This window comes from Silurus aristotelis (assembly GCF_946808225.1).
Source record: "Silurus aristotelis genome assembly, chromosome: 12".
NCBI lineage: Eukaryota > Metazoa > Chordata > Actinopteri > Siluriformes > Siluridae > Silurus > Silurus aristotelis.
Window position 1 is genome coordinate 19286653 of NC_139585.1, and position 21110 is coordinate 19307762.

Sequence of the window (21110 nt, forward strand, 5' to 3'; positions counted from 1 at the left end):
GCACCTGTTTTTTGTTTTGTTTTGTTTTTGCTTTTTTAACAAAAATAAAACAATACAAATGATATAACCAATAGGTCCAACACTGTAAGATTTTTGCAGTATAAAACTTTGCCTGTTTGCCTTCACATGCTTCTGGTGTGGAGACTTTGCTTAGCGAGTTCCTCTGAATTCTCTGGCAGTGACGGACCACAGTGATGGTACACAGCAGGAGAGCGCTGGAGATGAGTGCAAAGCCACTAAGAAAGAAGGTTGCTGTGTAGGTTCCTGTGGTGTCCACCAACCAGAAAAAAAACTTTTTTCTGTTGTGTGTGTGTGTGTGTGTGTGTGTGTGTGTGTGTGTGTGTGTGTGTGTGTGTGTGTGTGTGTGTGTGTGTGTGTGTGTGTGTGTGTGTGTGTGTGTGATACCAGTACCTTCATGTTGAGGAGTCTCATGGCTTGTGGAAAGAAACTGTTACACAGTCTAAACATCCTCACTATCCGCTGTAGGGTTTTGCAATCCAAGACGGTGCAATTCAAATCAAAACATAAAAAATTTCAGATGAGTGTAAAATGCAGGTTTTTATACATAATATTTTAACATGAACATATTTATGATGTACATGATTCCACAGAAGTCATTGACAAGTTTAACCAAGCGTGATGTACAGTTATCATAACTAAACACAAGATTCATTTCATGCTGCTGGAATTCAAACCCCAAAGAATCAGAGTCATTAAACCTAGCACCTTAAACCATTTTACCAAAAAAGGAAACTTTAATTTTCACTTAGTTGCTGGTGTGAGGAAGCTGTGTAGCCAGAAAAGAAGTACAGTAGGTTTGTTCCCATCAATAAAAACACAGGAAGAGCTTACTTCAGAATAGATATGAGGTAACTTACATTGTTATTTCTTTTTTCTTTTTTTCAAGTAAAACGAAAGAGTTAATGCTAAGATACGATGACAGCTGTACACAGAGCAATGGAGTAACATTGAGGAAAATGACTAGAAGTGGTCTTGGAGGATGAAACGAAACTAGAGTTAAACTAACATGGTTTTTTTTTTGCTTTTATTTCTTTAGGCTATAATTATGCACCATGTCATGTTTGCTTCATAAAATATTTAACAGGAGTATAAACTGATATTGACACTTCATTTCCTTTCACGTACTATTACAATTCAGGCGATTATATTGTTGTTTCTATACGACATCATCTGAAGTTTGGAAATAAAAACTTTCGGTTTCGATTCCTCAACAGATTAAATGCATGGGCGGAGAATAACACCGCTCATATCCGTGCCACTATATAGTCCTCTCCAGGGTGAAAGACCGATTGCACATCACCCAGACTGATCACCATGAGGTAAGTGATATCATACTGAAGACGTACTTTTGTATATTCAGTCTGTTTTTTATAACATTAACGCAAGAGTAATTGCAAGGAAGTGGACATGATTAGTAAGGAGGAAGTGAGAGCAGCGTGTTGTGAGAGCAGTATGTCTCTAATACATAATGTAAATGTAGTTTACCTATAGAAATGACCACATGTACATAGTAAAGCCATGAGGACAAATTAATATAGTTATGTTATTATTAAATTGTAAAACAAAATTATAATAATAATAAAATAGAAAATTTACATTTACATTTGTGACATTTAGCAGATGCCCTTGTCCAGAGAGACGTACAAAAGTGCTTAAAATAAATTCAAATTGTTATAATGACTTCTGATGTTCAAAAGACTCTGGGTCTTATGGGGTTTTATATCCTGATATGCAGGTTTGCAGATTAGGGACTCATTTTTAAACATAAACCATATGAACTTATACAGATTTTAAGATATGCATTTCTGTAAAGCTGCTTTTTTTGACAATCCGTGTTATTAAATGAGCTTAAAAGCACATTTATTATGTGTTTTACTGCACACAATAAGACAATTATAAAATGTCTAACATTTCTTTTGAAAGCTATAAATAATCTTACTGGTTAATCTACCGGTTTGACCAGCTCCACCTGTGTTTTGGCAAAAAGTAAGCTTGTTTATCAAAGCTGGATTTTTAAGCAGTTAAATGCAATAATGGAATAAAAATTTTCCTGAATCACCATTAGAGGTTTATTACAAAAAATCTTCAAATAACAAACACAATGCAGGAACATCACCCACATCACACACCACAAAACATTACTTTCACATGTCTATTACACACACACACACACACACACACACACACACACACACACACACACACACACACACACACACAAAAACACTCACACTTTTATATTTATTATATATTATATATTAATGCTACTTTGCCATTAGTATCTTTAAAAGTTTCTACAGATATTATAATATTAATGGACCTTTTTTTCTATATATTTCATCAGTTGTACTTGCACTTATTCAGTTGTTTCCTATTGTAAATCATCTAACAGCATACCTTTCCAAAGTTTTCCAAATTAAATTACAAATGTGCAGTTACAGTTGTTGAAACAAAAATGTTGTTATTGTTGTTGTTGTTCAATCGATACAAATGAAAGAGAGATGTGTGGTCAGATGATATGTGTTGATTTAGTGCAAATTAGTTCAATAAGAACTTTATTTTCCATATATATAAAAAAAGAAAAAATTCTCTTTGGTTTAAAATTATATGAGAACACTTATAGATTGTTATTAGAAATGTAAAAAGGGAAATTGACTGCAATGGGAAACTTGAGGGAAAGTGCTTAGAACAGAGTGTAAGTGTTGATGAAAAAAAAAAAATCCAGGGTTAAAGGTTTAAAAGAATGAAACTTTTGTATTGTTTTGCATTTACTTTCCTGTTTGCATATAATGATATCCAAATAACAAAAGGAAAATGATTAGTTTATTTTTTTTTAAACAATGGGTGGAGAGTTACAAAGCCTGCAGTGCAGTGAGCATAATTTCTACCAGGAAAAGGGAACTAAATTGTACCTTTAGAAAGACTTGATTATTCTTTCAGTTTACATATTAGTAAAGTCACATAGATTAGCTCATAGCTCAATTACAATACAGAATGTAATAAACCCACTTTATCCAAACTTGTAAAAATTTTAGATTCTGAAGCACATATTCAGAAATTACACGCATTACATAATGTGACAAATGATGTAAAGTTACAAATATATTTCATATTTTTTAACAAGTTTTAATCAGGTTCATTTATTTTCTTTCTCTTCCAGTTCAACTCAAGGCACAGATTTAAAAGCCAGACTTCTTCAGCAAGAATGCCATTTCACCTGGGCTCTGAATAAAAATGATGTAGATCTCAATGATCTTCTGAACAGATTAGAAGAACAGTTTAGCCTGGATCTCGGAAAGGAGGCAGGAGCTGCACGTACACACAGCTGTATGGGATTTGTGAAGTTTCTACTAGGCTCCGATACTGAGGCTCTCAGCAACTTTGAGAAATCTGTAGAACTCATTAAGGCTCATGGAAATGACTCTGATAAGCTGCTTGTTGTTGCCTATGGAGACCTTGCATGGTTATACTATCATATGGGTAATTTTGCAGAGTGTGAAATGTACCTGAATAAGCTGAGGGAGATTAAAGAGAAATATCCATCTGTCCCATATGCTGAGGTGCTTGGAGAGAAAGGATGGACATTCCTTAAGTTTTCCCACAAATATTATGAAAGAGCGAAAGATTGCTTTAAAAAGGCCCTGGAGCTGGACCCTGGGGAGGCTGAATGGAATTCCGGCCTTGCCATTGCTCTGTATCGGACAGAGTTTGTGGAACAAGGATGTGCACCAGAAACTTCAGATGCTGTTAATCAACTTAGAAGAGCTATAGCCACTAACCCAGATGATGATGTTCTTAAAGTTCTGCTTGCTCTGAGATTGGCTCTTTTCAAGAAGTACAGTGAGGCAGAGAGCCTAGTGGCGCAAGCCTTAGAGAGGTCTCCAGAACACCCACATGTGATTCGCTATTTTGGAAAGTATTTACGAAATGCAGGATCTGTGGACAGGTCCATTGCTTTTCTAAAGAAAGCATTAGAGAAAGTGTCAAACACAGCTTTTATACACCATCAGCTGGGGCTCTGCTATAAACAAAAGATTATAAAGCTGAAGCAGGCAGGAAGCCACCACACAAAAGGAGCTGAAATTAAACGAGCTCAAGAGCAATGCATCTACCATTTGGAGATGGCAATCGAACTGAAAACCGGATTCATTTTAGCCATGGCTGAATTGGCCTTGCAATATGGGGTTAATCGGGATATATCAAGAGCAGAAGAAATGTTCCAGAAGGCATATCAAGCAGCCAAAGATCAAAAAGAAAACTACCAGACTGTTCAAGTGTTTTATGCAGAATTTCAGCAGTACTGTATGAAATGTGAGCCTGCTGCCATCAAACATTACATTGAATGTCTAAAGATAAATCCAAATCAATATGAGGGGGAAAAAAGTGCTAAAGGTCTGAGACAGATTGCAGAGAGAAGAATTGAGAACAACCCAAATGATGGAGAGGCCTTTGGAATACTTGGAATCACTCATAAGGAACGAGGAGAAAAACAACAAGCCATAGAGTGCTTTGAGAAAGCGCTGACCTATGTAGATAATGAGGAGTACCTCAGTGATCTTTGTGAGCTTAGGCTTTCTCTACAGTAATATTAGCAATATAAATTATGATACACAGCCAAATATCTATATACTCATTTATTATTCATGATATTTAATGTTAACATTGTAGCATCTGTAATCTTATTTTAAATGTGTGGATGTAGCAAACACAGCTATTTGTTAAGATGTACATGGACACACTCTCAGTGCACTCTCACGCCTTAATACAAGTCAGTTTTACAACACTAAATGTGTTAAGAGTGAAAATACACACTGACATGATTACTGAGGAGATTAAAGAAGCAGGAAGCTTTGTCTGTGCTAAGGCAGTAAGCAGGATAAAAACGATTATGGAGACACATTAGAAATTAATACGAATAAGTAAAGCAGCAGAATCCAGCTAAATACATTTTTTTTTTATGTTTGTCTTGATAAGTGAATGTAATTTACTAAATCCTCTCACTACTGATCTCAAAATCTTAAGTCTTTTAAAACTGTGAATATATTTTCACATTTATGAAGGCTGCATATTAATGTTCTAATGTGTAATATTAATGCATGTTTTTCTGCAACCAAATGAAAATAAAATTTGTTCAAATCATGTGAATATGTTTTATTAAATTGAAATATATTTTAAATACTCAAAGCATGTTTATGGTTCAGGTTGTGTATGGAGAGAGGAAATGTGAAAGTGTAAAATTGATTTCATTCAGACTTTCCTTAAAACTTTCACACATGCGCACACACACATTGTAATGTAAATTATGAAAAATAATTTTACTTTAAATTCTTTATTGTCATTTGTACACTGAAATCAGAAAGATTATAATAATTTGTTAATAGTCTCAATCATTCCTTTCTGACAATCTAGAAATGTAAAAGTGTAAAATGCAGGTTTGTAAAGCATTCATCAGAACACACACTTCTGTATGTATCCTTACTGAAGTCCACATTTGAGGAAGGATATGTAGAACAATCAACTTGGCAGTGGTGTGATTCAATCCCACGCCCCCGGAAAGAGACTGGAGACTTAATCCAGCGCCTTAGACCTTTTGGCCACACTACCACACACATGACAACAAAAATAAGTCCAGCTGAATGGCAGCGCTAGCCGCATTTCGCAGCTCTACACAGAATGGTGTAAGAACTCTGTCCTGGTTTCCACCTACTGCTAATCGCTGTTGGAGTTTATGGTTGTGACAGACAGTAAAGCATTACAGTAGTCTAATCTAGAAGTAACAAAAGCATGAACTAGTTTTTTTGCATCCTGTAACGACATCATATTTCTAATTTTAGCAATATTTCTAAGGGGAAAGAAGTTTGCTTCTAGCTGCATGTGGTCCTAGTGAAAGTACTTCCGTCTTAGTTGAGCAGAAGAAAGTTATCTAGCATCCACTGTCTAATGTCCTTTACACACTCTTCAACATTGTTAAGCTGATCTCTCTCATCTGGCTTTGCTGAAATATACAACTGTTTATCATCAGCATAGCAATGAAAGCGAATACCATGTTTACGTATAATTTCACCAAGGGGCAGCATATATAAAGAGAAAAGCAGTGGGCCTTAGACAGATCCTTGAGGAACACCAAACTTTACCTTAGAGAGTGTGGAGAACTCACCATTTACATCAACAAACTGATAGCGATCAGTCAAATAAAACCTGAGCCAAGAGAGAGCTGTTCCCTTTATTCCAACAACGTTCTCAAGTCTAGCAAGCAGTATAGTGTGATCAATGATGTCAAAAGCTAAAGTCGAGCAAAACAAGTAAAAAGACAAAACCCTGATCAGAGGCCAATAACAGGTCATTTACCACCTTAACTAGCGCCGTCTCTGTGCTATGATGAGGCCTAATCCTGACTAATATATTTTTAAAATGTTATTCATAAGTAGATGTGAGCATAACTGCTGTGCTACAACCTTTTCAAAAATTTTGGATATAAAGGGAAGATTTGATATTAGCCTGTAGTTGGACAACATCTCCCTGAGCAGCGCCAATGTTCCTACGTGCCTCAAGACAAAGACCATCGTTCCTGTGCCGAAGAAGTCTACTGTATCCTGCCTCAATGACTATCGTCCCGTCGCACTCACACCCATTGTGATGAAGTGCTTCGAGAGGCTCGCCATGAGGCACGTCAAGACACAGCTTCCACCCACACTGGACCCCATGCAGTTCGCGTATCGTCCAAACCGGTCCACGGATGATGCCATCTCCACAACCCTCCATCTGACACTCACCCACCTAGACAACAAGGACTCCTATGTACGGATGCAGTTCATAGACTTCAGTTTAGCAATCAACACGATCATCCCTCAGCACCTGATTAATAAGCTGAGCCTACTGGGCCTGAACACCTCCCTCTGTAACTGGATCCTGGACTTCCTGACTGGGAGACCTCAGTCAGTCCGGATGGGAAACAGCATCTCCAGCACCACCACACTGAGCACTAGAGCCCCTCAGGGCTGTGTGCTCAGTCCACTGCTGTTCACTCTGCTGACTTATGACTGTGTAGCAATGCACAGCTTGAATCACAGCATCAATGGCTTCAGGAGAGCACAGAGCAGCCATTCTCCACTGATCATTGATGGATCCTCAGTGGAGATCGTCAAGAGCACCAAATTCCTTGGTGTTCACTTGGCGGATAACCTCACCTGGTCACTCAACACCAGCTTCATCACCAAAAAAGCCCAGCAGCGTATCTACTTCCTGAGAAGGCTGAGGAAAGCCCATCCCATCCTGACCACGTTCTACAGAGGGACCACTGAAAGCATCTTGAGCAGCTGCATCATTGCCTGGTTTGGAAACTGCAACTGTGTGACTGATCTGTACAACCCGGACTCAACACACACTCGTACTCACTTCGTGCACCCATGATTCAGTACCACTCACACTAAATCATTACCATAAATTGTTTACATGGGTGATCCACTGTGGCGACCCCGAATGGGAGAAGCCGCAAAGAAGAACATCTTTGCACATCTTCTGGGATTGCGGCTATTTGCTCTTTTGCACAATATTCTGTTTACATTTTTGCTACATATTTGCTCTTTTGCACAATATTCTGTTTACATTTTTTGCTACTGTTCACTTTATCTCGTTATGACAGGTTTACTGGCGGAGCTATTTTGTGTTTTTTTGTATTGTCTTGCACTGTCTTGTGTTGTCTTTTTTGCATTGTTTGCACCAGGTTGCACACATGCACTTTATGTGGCAAGGACACTTACTAGTCCTTAGCCCTGTGTTTTCTGTTTCTGTGATTGTTGTTTTATGTTGTTTTATGTAACATCAGGGTTCTGGAGGAACGTTGTTTCATCTTAGTGTGTACTGCGTCAGCTATATATGGTTGAAATGACAATAAAAGCTTCTTGACTCTTGACTATATACACCATCAGCTTGCTCTCTGCTACAAGAGAAAAGCAATTACTTTGCAGCGTGAAGGAAGTCAAAACTCACCTAGTGCTGTTGCTGAGATTCAGAGGAATCGAAGTCAGTGCATTTGAATTATTTAGACAAGGCCACCGAACTAAAGCCTGGCTTCATTACAGCAATGATTGAGCTGGCAAATCAGTACGGCGAGGATGGGGATCTTGATCGTGCAGAAGAGATGTTTCAGCAAACTCTGCAGATTTCTAAAGAGAAAATCGAAAACCTACAGCAGGTGTACCTCTCTTACGGGCAGTTTCAGCAGTACAGAAGGAGATCCCTACTTGAAGCCATCACTTGTTATATGGAATGTCTGAAGATAGATGAAGGCACTGTAGATGGGAAGAAAAGTGCTAAACAGCTGGAAAACATTAATGATAAACGTTCGTCTAAAAGCCCTGGGAGCAGGAAAGACTTGAGGATCCCTGTGAGTAAAAAAGAAAAAATTCAGGGCCATAGGAGGATGAAGACATTCTGCAAAATACTAGTGTTTATGAATATCTAACTATTCTATGCATTTTAAAGGCTGTTTTTAAAGTAGGGTCAATTGCATTCTGATACAAGAGCAGAATTGCATTCTAAATCATGATTTACCAGTAATTTCTGTTTATTCTACTTAAGTAAAAAAATAATTCTTTGTTTAAAGATGGGAGTATTAAACAAGTACCCTTTATTACGCACACAGGAATAAAATGTTTATTTAAGATCTGTACAAACAATTTTTATGTCACTGGGCTAATCTTTAATTAATCATTATTTAGTTTAAAACATGTTTATTGTAAAAGACATTGTAACTTTCTCTTTAATCCAATAAAGATGATATGTAAATCTATCTTATAAGAAGGTCACAAACTTTTTCTTCTGTTAATGTACTTGATATGAACACTGACATATCAGCTTTCAGTAATTGTCCAAGTTTGGAATGAGTTGAATCAGCACTGCCCTCTTGTGGCACTAATTTCTCTTCCAAGCTGATTCATATAAAAATTTTTACACTGATATTTTTACCCACAGTACATTAATACTAGAGAGAAACATATTCTCAAGTTATACAGCACTTTTGGATAAACACTTTACAAAAAAAAATGAAGAAAATAATAAAAAGAAACGATGCAATATGCGCTAATTTTAAATCACCTTTCTGTTTTGAACTTTTTATTTACAATCTATGAATGAAATGCTTTCTAACAGAAGGTTGCCAGATAGAAAGGGCACATTAACCAAATTTCAGACTGTGTGTGTGTGTGTGTGTGTGTGTGTGTGTGTGTGTGTGTGTGTGTGTGTGTGTGTGTGTGTGTGATACCAGTACCTTCATGTTGAGGAGTCTCATGGCTTGTAGAAAGAAACTGATACACAGTCTAAACATCCTCACTATCCGCTGTAGGGTTTTGCAATCCAAGTCCCTCTGTACACAGTCTAAAATGAAGTATTTAGTGCAAAGAGATTTTTCATTATTGACTTGAAAAATCCTCTATAAATCTTTTTATACACTTAGGATCATCGTGATCCTAAGTGTGACCTACATCTTTCAGCTGATCAGAATCATTGTTCTAATCACTGGCTTTTGGCATTGGCCAAATATTCGTTTAAGAGAAAAGTTCAGACGCAAGGTTGATATTTTAATAGTTACATTCATACGTTTTGGATTTCATGACTGGTCCCCTGGCATAAGTTACTACTGTGCGAGGCAGAAGTGGGAACAATTCACTGATGAGATTCTAGGATATGTCTTAATTATATTGATGCATGTTTTTTTAGATACTGCTGTGAATGGTAGTATTTTAAAATGTACTTAATTGCCTTTTCTGTCTTCTCTTTCTTTACTGTTTTGTAGGTGTGCAGCTGAGGAATCTGCATAAACCCACCAGTGAACTATTTTACTCAGTAGATCTGTTATTTCTGTTTTTTGTTTACTTGAATTAATTTAAATTAAATGTGATTTACACATTTTGAGTTGAAGTCATTTATTTTTCACAGTTCAAATACTCAACCATGTAATTTTAAACATAGAGCAGCACATAAAATCAACTAATATTAGGAGTTCTTTGTTTGGTCAGGCACAGTTTTACATTGCAAATGAGGTTTGAAATGGTTTGACAGTGGATTTTCCATAGTAGCACATTAAGTTCACCCACAAAAATCAATTATGAAATTAATAAATTGGACCCAGTTCTTACCCACTGTGGTCCCACAACAACCCCATAAAGTGGCCATTTGTTGGTTGACCCATGGAGTCATGTGGGCCTCATAAGGGTCCTTTTTGTAGCCCACTTTGGCCCCATATTTAACACCTATTTGAGACCAAAATGAGCCCATATAAAGAACACCTATACTGGTCCCACTTAGAGCCCACCATAGACCCATCAATGGCCCCTCTGGGCTAAGACACATGGGGTCCATGTGGAGCCAATGGACAAATTTCCCTGGGCACCATTTGGATTGTTTTTTCATTTTTATTTTTACTTTTTTATTATCTTGTTTTGTTTTGTTTTATCTTATATCACTTGCACTTTTTAGCACTTATTTTCCTCTTAGTTTGTATTATTCCTACTTTCAGGAACTTACTACTCAGAGCATCCCAAAAAATTATTAAACTATCATTGATCCTTCGGATTGACTTCATAGTTTTCGGTGTCACTGATTAATTTTTTGTGGAAGTGGTGTTGGGGGATGAAACGAAACTAGAGTTAAACTAAGCATATTTTTTTGCTTTTATTTCTACAGGCTATAATTATGCACCATGTCCTGTTTGCTTCATAAAATATTAAACAGTAGTATGACCTGATATTGACACTTTATTTCCTTTCACATACTATTACAAATCAGGCAATAATATTGTTGTTTCCCTATGACGTCATCTGAAGATTGGAAATGAAAACTTTCGGTTTCTATTCCTCAACAGTTTAAATGCACTACTGTATTAGTTTGTGTTCTTCCTCCTTTCAGGAATGTACTAGTCAAAGCATTCAATAAAAAATATTAAACTCTCAGTGGTCCTCTGGATTGAAGACAAATGTCTGAAATCACACTACTACACTACTTCATAGTTTTCGGTGTCACTGATTCATTTTTGTGTCACATCAAAAATTTCAGATGAGTGTAAAATGCAGGTTTTTATACATAATATTTTAACATGAACATATTTATAATGTACATGATTACACAGAAGTCAGTGACAAGTTTAACCAAGCGTGATGTACAGTTATCATAACTAAACACAAGATTCATTTCATGCTGCTGGAATTCAAACCCCAAAGAATCAGAGTCATAAAACCTAGCACCTTAAACCATTTTACCAAAAAAGGAAACTTTAATTTTCACTTAGTTGCTGGTGTGAGGAAGCTGTGTAGCCAGAAAAGAAGTACAGTATGTTTGTTTCCATCAAAAACACAGGAAGAGCTTACTTCAGAATAGATATGAGGTAACTTACATTGTTATTTCTTTTTTCTTTTTTTCAAGTAATACGAAAGAGTTAATGCTAAGATACGATGACAGCTGTACACAGAGCAATGGAGTAACATTGGAGTTTTTTTTTTTGTTTTGCTTTTATTTCTTTAGGCTATAATTATGCACAATGTCCTGTTTGCTTCATAAAATATTTAACAGGAGTATGACCTGATATTGACACTTCATTTCCTTTCACATACTATTACAATTCAGGCGATTATATTGTTGTTTCTATATGACGTTATCTGGAGTTTGGAAATAAAAACTTTCGGTCTCTATTACTCAACAGATTAAATGCATGGGCGGAGAATAACACCGCTCATATCCGTGCCACTATATAGTCCTCTCCAGGGTGAAAGACCGATTGCACATCACCCAGACTGATCACCATGAGGTAAGTGATATCATACTGAAGACGTACTTTTGTATATTCAGTCTGTTTTTTATAACATTAACGCAAGAGTAATTGCAAGGAAGTGGACATGATTAGTAAGGAGGAAGTGAGAGCAGCGATTAAGAGGATGAAGAGCGGAAAGTCTGTTGGAACAGGTAGAAGCATGGAGATGTTTAGGAGAGATGGCAGTGGAGTTTCTAAACAGGTTGTTCAACAAGATTTTGGAAGGTGAGAGGATGCCTGAGGAATGGAGAAGGAGTGAGCTGGTACTGGTTTTTAAGAACAAGGGAGATGTGCAGACCTTCAGTAACTACAGGGGAATAAAGTTGATCAGTTACACCATGAAGTTATGGGAAAGAGTAGTCTTGTTAGTATGTCTCTAATACATAATGTAAATGTAGTTTACCTATAGAAATGACCACATGTACATAGTACAGCCATGAGGACAAATTAATATAGTTATGTTATTATTAAATTATAAAACTAAATTCTAATAATAAAATAGAACATTTACATTTACATTTGTGACATTTAGCAGATGCCCTTGTCCAGAGAGACGTACAAAAGTGCTTAAAATAAATTCAAATTGTTATAATGACTTCTGATGTTCAAAAGACTCTGGGTCTTATGGGGTTTTATATCCTGATATGCAGGTTTGCAGATTAGGGACTCATTTTTAAAACTAAAACCTTTGAACTTATTCATATTTTAATTTATGAATTTCTGTAAAGCTGCTTTTTTAAAAAAATTGTGTTATTAAATGGGCTTTAAAATGAATTTATTGTGTTTTACTGCACACAATAAGACAATTAATTGTTAATCTACTAGTTTGACCAGCTCCACCTGTGTTTTGGGCAAATAGTAAGCTTGTTTATCAAAGCTGAATTTTTAAGCAGTTAAATGCAATAATGGAATAAAAATTTTCCTGAATCACGATTAGAGGTTTATTACAAAAATCTTCAAATAACAAACACAATGCAGGAACATCACCCACATCACACACCACAAAACATCACTTTCACATGTCTATTACACACACACACACACACACACACACACACACACACACACACACACACACACACACACACAAAAACACTCACACTTTTATATTTATTATATATTATATATTAATGCTACTTTGCCATTAGTATCTTTAAAAGTTTCTACAGATATTATAATATTAATGGACCTTTTTTTCCAAAGAGAAAAAAGAAAACTACCAGGCTGTTCATGTGTTTTATGCAGAATTTCAGCAGTACGTTATGAGATGTGAGCCTGCTGCCATCAAACATTACATTGAATGTCTAAAGATAAATCCAAATCAAATTGCAGGGAAAAAAAGTGCTAAAAGTCTGAGAAAGATTGCAGAGAGAAGAATTGAGAACAACCCAAATGATGGAGAGGCCTTTGGAATACTTGGAACCAATCATAAGGAACAAGGAGAAAAACAACAAGCCATAGAGTGCTTTGAGAAAGCGCTGACCTATGTAGATAATGAGGAGTACCTCAGTGATCTTTGTGAGCTTAGGCTTTCTCTACAGTAATATTAGCAATATAAAGCATGATACACAGTCAAATATCTATATACTAATTTATAAGTCATGATATTTAATGTAAACATTGTAGCATCTGTAATCTTGTTTTAAATGTGTGGATGTAGCAAACACAGCTATTTGTTAAGATGTACATGGACACACTCTCAGTGCACTCTCACGCCTTAATACAAGTCAGTTTTACAACACTAAATGTGTTAAGAGTGGAAATACACACTGACATGATTACTGAGGAGATTAAAGGAGCAGGAAGCTTTGTCTGTGCTAAGGCAGTAAGCAGGATAAAAAATTAGAAATTAATATGAATTAGAAAAGCAGCAGAATCCAGATAAATAATAAGTTTTTTGTTGTTTGTCTTGATAAGTGAATGTAATTTACTAAATCCTCTCACTACTGATTTCGAAATCTCAAGTCTTTTAAAACTGTGAAAATATTTTCACATTTATGAAGGCTGCATATTAATGTTCTAATGTGTAATATTAATGCATGTTTTTCTGCAACCAAATGAAAATAAAATTTGTTTAAATCATGTGAATATGTTTCGTTATATTTAAATATATACTAAATACTCAAAGCATGTTTATGGTTCAGGTTGTATATGGAGAGAGGAAATGTGAAAGTGTAAAATGTATTTAATTCAGACGTTCCCTAATATTTTCACACACGCGAACACACACATTGTAATGTTGTAAATTTTGAAAAATAATTTCACTTTAAATTCTTTGTCATTTGAAAACTGAAATCAGAAAGATTATAATAATTTGGTAATAGTCTCAATCATTCCTCTCTGACAATCCAGAAATGTCAAAGTGTAAAACACAGGTTTGTAAAGTATTGATCAGAACACACACTTCTTTATGTATCTTTACTGAAGTCCACATTTGAGAATGGATATGTAGAAAAACCTAATTGGCAGCGGTGGGATTCGAACCCACGCCCCCGAAGAGACTGGAGCCTTAATCCAGCGCCTTAGACCGCTCGGCCACGCTACCACACGCACACACACACACACACACAAGTCACCGAAATGTACAAAACAAAATAAACAAATATTATACACACACACACACACACACACACACACACACACACACACATATATATTAGCGATTTGTGGTGTTTCCACGCACTAAACTCCAAACTCGCCGTTTTCATTATTAATATGCTGTTTGTCTTTAACTACACGCCCATGAGCTTCCCTAAGTTTCGATTTCCACCGAACACATGATTACACAAGCATCATTTTAATCCAGGAAATGCTTCAGATTTCTAGGTTTCTCACTGTTTCATAGTCATTCACTTTCTGGATATTGTATTCCGGATTGCAGCAGATGACCACAATGAGGTAAGCGTTATAATAACTAGAAAGAAAATAGTCGGTCACGAGATGGTGTGTGTGAGACACTGAATAACTTTACAATACCGTATTAAGCGGTTGCTGCTTCTGTGTTACAGTCTAACAGAAGCCACACTTCTCCAGGCAGAACTACACAAGCTTGAATGTCACTTCACCTGGAAGCTGAAAAAAGAAGAGCTGGATCTTACAGATCTTTTAAACAGGCTTGAACAGCATGCCGACTTTAACCTTGGCGAGAAAGCAGGACTTGCACAGACATACAACTCTTTGGGATATGTTAAGCATCTCCTGGGGTCTTTTCAAGACGCACTTGGCTACCTGCAGAAGTGTGTAGAGCTCACTAAAGAGAGCAGGCTGGATGACTGTGACAAGTGGCTCATAGTGCCCTATGGGAATTTAGCCTGGTTACAGTACCAGTTGAAGTGCTTTAGTGAATGTGAGAGTTACCTGGAGAAGATCAGAAGTGTTGTACAGGAATTGCCAGATTCATCTTTGGGTCTTTGTCATCAAGTGCTTGGAGAACAGCCCTGGGCCTACTTCAAGTTCTCTCGCAAGTGAGCTAATGATGAGCTTAAAGCTCTCTTAGCAGTAAGACTTGGTGAAGCCAAGGAGTACAATGAAGGGGAGAGTTTGGTGGAAGAAGCTCTGGAGGGTTCTCCGAATGCTCCTAATGTCATTCGATATGTGGGGAAATTTTTGAGGATCTATGGCTCAGTGGAGAGGTCCATTGCACTGCTAAAAAGAGTTTTAGAGAAGTCACCCACATCAGCTTTCATACACCATCAGCTTGCTCTCTGCTACAAGAGAAAAGCAATTACTTGGCAGCGTGAAGGAAGTCAAAACTCAAATAGTGCTGGTGCTGAGATTCAGAGGAGTCGAAGTCAGTGCATTTATTATTTAGACAAGACCACCGAACTAAAGCCTGGCTTCATTACAGCTATGATTGAGCTGGCAAATCAGTACGGCGAGGATGGGGATCTTGATCGTGCAGATGAGATGTTTCAGCAAACTCTGCATAAAGCTAAAGAGAAAAACGAATACCTACAGCAGGTGTACCTCTTTTACGGGCAGTTTCAGCAGTACAGAAGGAGATCCCTACCTGAAGCCATCACTTGTTATATGGAATGTCTGAAGATAGATGAAGGCACTGTAGATGGGAAGAAAAGTGCTAAACAGCTGGGAAAGATTAATGATAAACGTTCGTCTAAAAGCCCTGGGAGCAGGAAAGACTTGAGGATCCCTGTGAGTAAAGAAGAGAGAAACGCAGGGCCATAGGAGGCTGAAGACATTCTGCAAAATACTAGTGTTTATGAATATTTAACTATTCTGTGTATTCTAAAGGCTGTTTTTGAAGCAGGGTCATTTGCATTCTGATACAAGAGCAGAATTGCATTCTGAGTCATGATTTACCAGTAATTTCTGTTTATTCTACTTGAGTAAAACAATAATTCTTTGTTTAAAGGTGGGAGCAGTAGTAAGTATTAAACAAGTACCCTTTATTACTCAAACAGGAATAAAATGTTTATTCAAGATCAGTACAGACTTTTTTTATGTCACTGGGCTAATCTTTAATTAATCATTATTAAGTTTAAAACATGTTTATTGTAAAAGACATTGTAACTTTTTTCTTTCATCAAATAAAGATGATATGTAAATATATCTTATAAGATGGTCACTAAAACTTCATCTTCTGTCAATGTACTTGATATGAACACTGACATATCAGCTTCCAGTAAATGTCCAAGTTTGGAATGAGTTGAATCAGCACTGCCCTCTAGTGGCACTAATTTCTCTTCCAAGCTGATTCATAGAAAAATTATGACACTGATATTTTTACCCACAGTACATTAATACTAGAGAGAAACATATTCTCAAGTTATACAGCACTTTTGGATAAACACTTTACAAAAAAAAATGAAGAAAATAATAAAAAGAAACGATGCAATATGCGCTAATTTTAAATCACCTTTCTGTTTTGAACTTTTTATTTACAATCTATGAATGAAATGCTTTCTAACAGAAGGTTGCCAGATAGAAAGGGCACATTAACCAAATTTCAGACTGTGTGTGTGTGTGTGTGTGTGTGTGTGTGTGTGTGTGTGTGTGTGTGTGTGTGTGTGTGTGTGTGTGTGATACCAGTACCTTCATGTTGAGGAGTCTCATGGCTTGTAGAAAGAAACTGATACACAGTCTAAACATCCTCACTATCCGCTGTAGGGTTTTGCAATCCAAGTCCCTCTGTACACAGTCTAAAATGAAGTATTTAGTGCAAAGAGATTTTTCATTATTGACTTGAAAAATCCTCTATAAATCTTTTTATACACTTAGGATCATCGTGATCCTAAGTGTGACCTACATCTTTCAGCTGATCAGAATCATTGTTCTAATCACTGGCTTTTGGCATTGGCCAAATATTCGTTTAAGAGAAAAGTTCAGACGCAAGGTTGATATTTTAATAGTTACATTCATACGTTTTGGATTTCATGACTGGTCCCCTGGCATAAGTTACTACTGTGCGAGGCAGAAGTGGGAACAATTCACTGATGAGATTCTAGGATATGTCTTAATTATATTGATGCATGTTTTTTTAGATACTGCTGTGAATGGTAGTATTTTAAAATGTACTTAATTGCCTTTTCTGTCTTCTCTTTCTTTACTGTTTTGTAGGTGTGCAGCTGAGGAATCTGCATAAACCCACCAGTGAACTATTTTACTCAGTAGATCTGTTATTTCTGTTTTTTGTTTACTTGAATTAATTTAAATTAAATGTGATTTACACATTTTGAGTTGAAGTCATTTATTTTTCACAGTTCAAATACTCAACCATGTAATTTTAAACATAGAGCAGCAAATAAAATCAACTAATATTAGGAGTTCTTTGTTTGGTCAGGCACAGTTTTACATTGCAAATGAGGTTTGAAATGGTTTGACAGTGGATTTTCCATAGTAGCACATTAAGTTCACCCACAAAAATCAATTATGAAATTAATAAATTGGACCCAGTTCTTACCCACTGTGGTCCCACAACAACCCCATAAAGTGGCCATTTGTTGGTTGACCCATGGAGTCATGTGGGCCTCATAAGGGTCCTTTTTGTAGCCCACTTTGGCCCCATATTTAACACCTATTTGAGACCAAAATGAGCCCATATAAAGAACACCTATACTGGTCCCACTTAGAGCCCACCATAGACCCATCAATGGCCCCTCTGGGCTAAGACACATGGGGTCCATGTGGAGCCAATGGACAAATTTCCCTGGGCACCATTTGGATTGTTTTTTCATTTTTATTTTTACTTTTTTATTATCTTGTTTTGTTTTGTTTTATCTTATATCACTTGCACTTTATAGCACTTATTTTCCTCTTAGTTTGTATTCTTCCTCCTTTCAGGAACTTACTACTCAGAGCATCCCAAAAAATTATTAAACTATCATTGATCCTTCGGATTGACTTCATAGTTTTCGGTGTCACTGATTAATTTTTTGTGGAAGTGGTGTTGGGGGATGAAACGAAACTAGAGTTAAACTAAGCATATTTTTTTGCTTTTATTTCTACAGGCTATAATTATGCACCATGTCCTGTTTGCTTCATAAAATATTAAACAGTAGTATGACCTGATATTGACACTTTATTTCCTTTCACATACTATTACAAATCAGGCAATAATATTGTTGTTTCCCTATGACGTCATCTGAAGATTGGAAATGAAAACTTTCGGTTTCTATTCCTCAACAGTTTAAATGCACTACTGTATTAGTTTGTGTTCTTCCTCCTTTCAGGAATGTACTAGTCAAAGCATTCAATAAAAAATATTAAACTCTCAGTGGTCCTCTGGATTGAAGACAAATGTCTGAAATCACACTACTACACTACTTCATAGTTTTCGGTGTCACTGATTCATTTTTGTGTCACATCAAAAATTTCAGATGAGTGTAAAATGCAGGTTTTTATACGTAATATTTTAACATGAACATATTTATAATGTACATGATTACACAGAAGTCAGTGACAAGTTTAACCAAGCGTGATGTACAGTTATCATAACTAAACACAAGATTCATTTCATGCTGCTGGAATTCAAACCCCAAAGAATCAGAGTCATTAAACCTAGCACCTTAAACCATTTTACCAAAAAAGGAAACTTTAATTTTCACTTAGTTGCTGGTGTGAGGAAGCTGTGTAGCCAGAAAAGAAGTACAGTATGTTTGTTTCCATCAAAAACACAGGAAGAGCTTACTTCAGAATAGATATGAGGTAACTTACATTGTTATTTCTTTTTTCTTTTTTTCAAGTAATACGAAAGAGTTAATGCTAAGATACGATGACAGCTGTACACAGAGCAATGGAGTAACATTGGAGTTTTTTTTTTTGTTTTGCTTTTATTTCTTTAGGCTATAATTATGCACCATGTCATGTTTGCTTCATAAAATATTTAACAGGAGTATGACCTGATATTGACACTTCATTTCCTTTCACGTACTATTACAATTCAGGCGATTATATTGTTGTTTCTATATGACGTCATCTGGAGTTTGGAAATAAAAACTTTCGGTCTCTATTACTCAACAGATTAAATGCATGGGCGGAGAATAACACCGATCATATCCGTGCCACTATATAGTCCTCTCCAGGGTGAAAGACCGATTGCACATCACCCAGACTGATCACCATGAGGTAAGTGATATCATACTGAAGACGTACTTTTGTATATTCAGTCTGTTTTTTATAACATTAACGCAAGAGTAATTGCAAGGAAGTGGACATGATTAGTAAGGAGGAAGTGAGAGCAGCGATTAAGAGGATGAAGAGCGGAAAGTCTGTTGGAACAGGTAGAAGCATGGAGATGTTTAGGAGAGATGGCAGTGGAGTTTCTAAACAGGTTGTTCAACAAGATTTTGGAAGGTGAGAGGATGCCTGAGGAATGGAGAAGGAGTGAGCTGGTACTGGTTTTTAAGAACAAGGGAGATGTGCAGACCTTCAGTAACTACAGGGGAATAAAGTTGATCAGTTACACCATGAAGTTATGGGAAAGAGTAGTCTTGTTAGTATGTCTCTAATACATAATGTAAATGTAGTTTACCTATAGAAATGACCACATGTACATAGTACAGCCATGAGGACAAATTAATATAGTTATGTTATTATTAAATTATAAAACTAAATTCTAATAATAAAATAGAACATTTACATTTACATTTGTGACATTTAGCAGATGCCCTTGTCCAGAGAGACGTACAAAAGTGCTTAAAATAAATTCAAATTGTTATAATGACTTCTGATGTTCAAAAGACTCTGGGTCTTATGGGGTTTTATATCCTGATATGCAGGTTTGCAGATTAGGGACTCATTTTTAAAACTAAAACCTTTGAACTTATTCATATTTTAATTTATGAATTTCTGTAAAGCTGCTTTTTTAAAAAAATTGTGTTATTAAATGGGCTTTAAAATGAATTGATTGTGTTTTACTGCACACAATAAGACAATTAATTGTTAATCTACCAGTTTGACCAGCTCCACCTGTGTTTTGGGCAAATAGTAAGCTTGTTTATCAAAGCTGGATTTTTAAGCAGTTAAATGCAATAATGGAATAAAAATTTTCCTGAATCACGATTAGAGGTTTATTACAAAAATCTTCAAATAACAAACACAATGCAGGAACATCACCCACATCACACACCACAAAACATCACTTTCACATGTCTATTACACACACACACACACACACACACACACACACACACACACACACACACACACACACACACACACACACACACACACACACACACACACACACACAAAAACACTCACACTTTTATATTTATTATATATTATATATTAATGCTACTTTGCCATTAGTATCTTTAAAAGTTTCTACAGATATTATAATATTAATGGACCTTTTTTTCCAAAGAGAAAAAAGAAAACTACCAGGCTGTTCATGTGTTTTATGCAGAATTTCAGCAGTACGTTATGAGATGTGAGCCTGCTGCCATCAAACATTACATTGAATGTCTAAAGATAAATCCAAATCAAATTGCAGGGAAAAAAAGTGCTAAAAGTCTGAGAAAGATTGCAGAGAGAAGAATTGAGAACAACCCAAATGATGGAGAGGCCTTTGGAATACTTGGAACCATTCATAAGGAACAAGGAGAAAAACAACAAGCCATAGAGTGCTTTGAGAAAGCGCTGACCTATGTAGATAATGAGGAGTACCTCAGTGATCTTTGTGAGCTTAGGCTTTCTCTACAGTAATATTAGCAATATAAAGCATGATACACAGTCAAATATCTATATACTAATTTATAAGTCATGATATTTAATGTAAACATTGTAGCATCTGTAATCTTGTTTTAAATGTGTGGATGTAGCAAAC

At 36.2% G+C, this 21110-nt stretch overlaps 1 protein-coding gene across 1 annotated transcript; it reads left to right on the top strand.

The window, feature by feature from the left end:
• Nucleotides 1–909: 909 nt before the first annotated feature.
• On the top strand, nucleotides 910–16417 carry LOC310734927 (uncharacterized protein). The gene is made up of 8 exons (XM_083557406.1): nucleotides 910–1340; nucleotides 3182–4603; nucleotides 4819–4888; nucleotides 6664–6844; nucleotides 8067–8411; nucleotides 13157–13342; nucleotides 15039–15170; nucleotides 15294–16417. The coding sequence occupies exons 1-8, from the start codon at nucleotides 1336–1338 to the stop codon at nucleotides 16007–16009; spliced, it is 3057 nt and encodes a 1018-aa protein (XP_083413532.1). The 5' UTR covers nucleotides 910–1335; the 3' UTR covers nucleotides 16010–16417.
• Nucleotides 16418–21110: the final 4693 nt, after the last annotated feature.

What these genes read in the sequence shown, in the direction of transcription:
- LOC310734927 (XM_083557406.1), top strand. An exon ending in GCTTTGTCTGTGCTAAGGCA is followed by an intron (nt 4,889 to 6,663) that starts GTAAGCAGGATA and finishes ATTGTGATGAAG; the next exon opens with TGCTTCGAGAGGCTCGCCAT. An exon ending in GTTGAAGTGCTTTAGTGAAT is followed by an intron (nt 15,171 to 15,293) that starts GTGAGAGTTACC and finishes CTCGCAAGTGAG; the next exon opens with CTAATGATGAGCTTAAAGCT.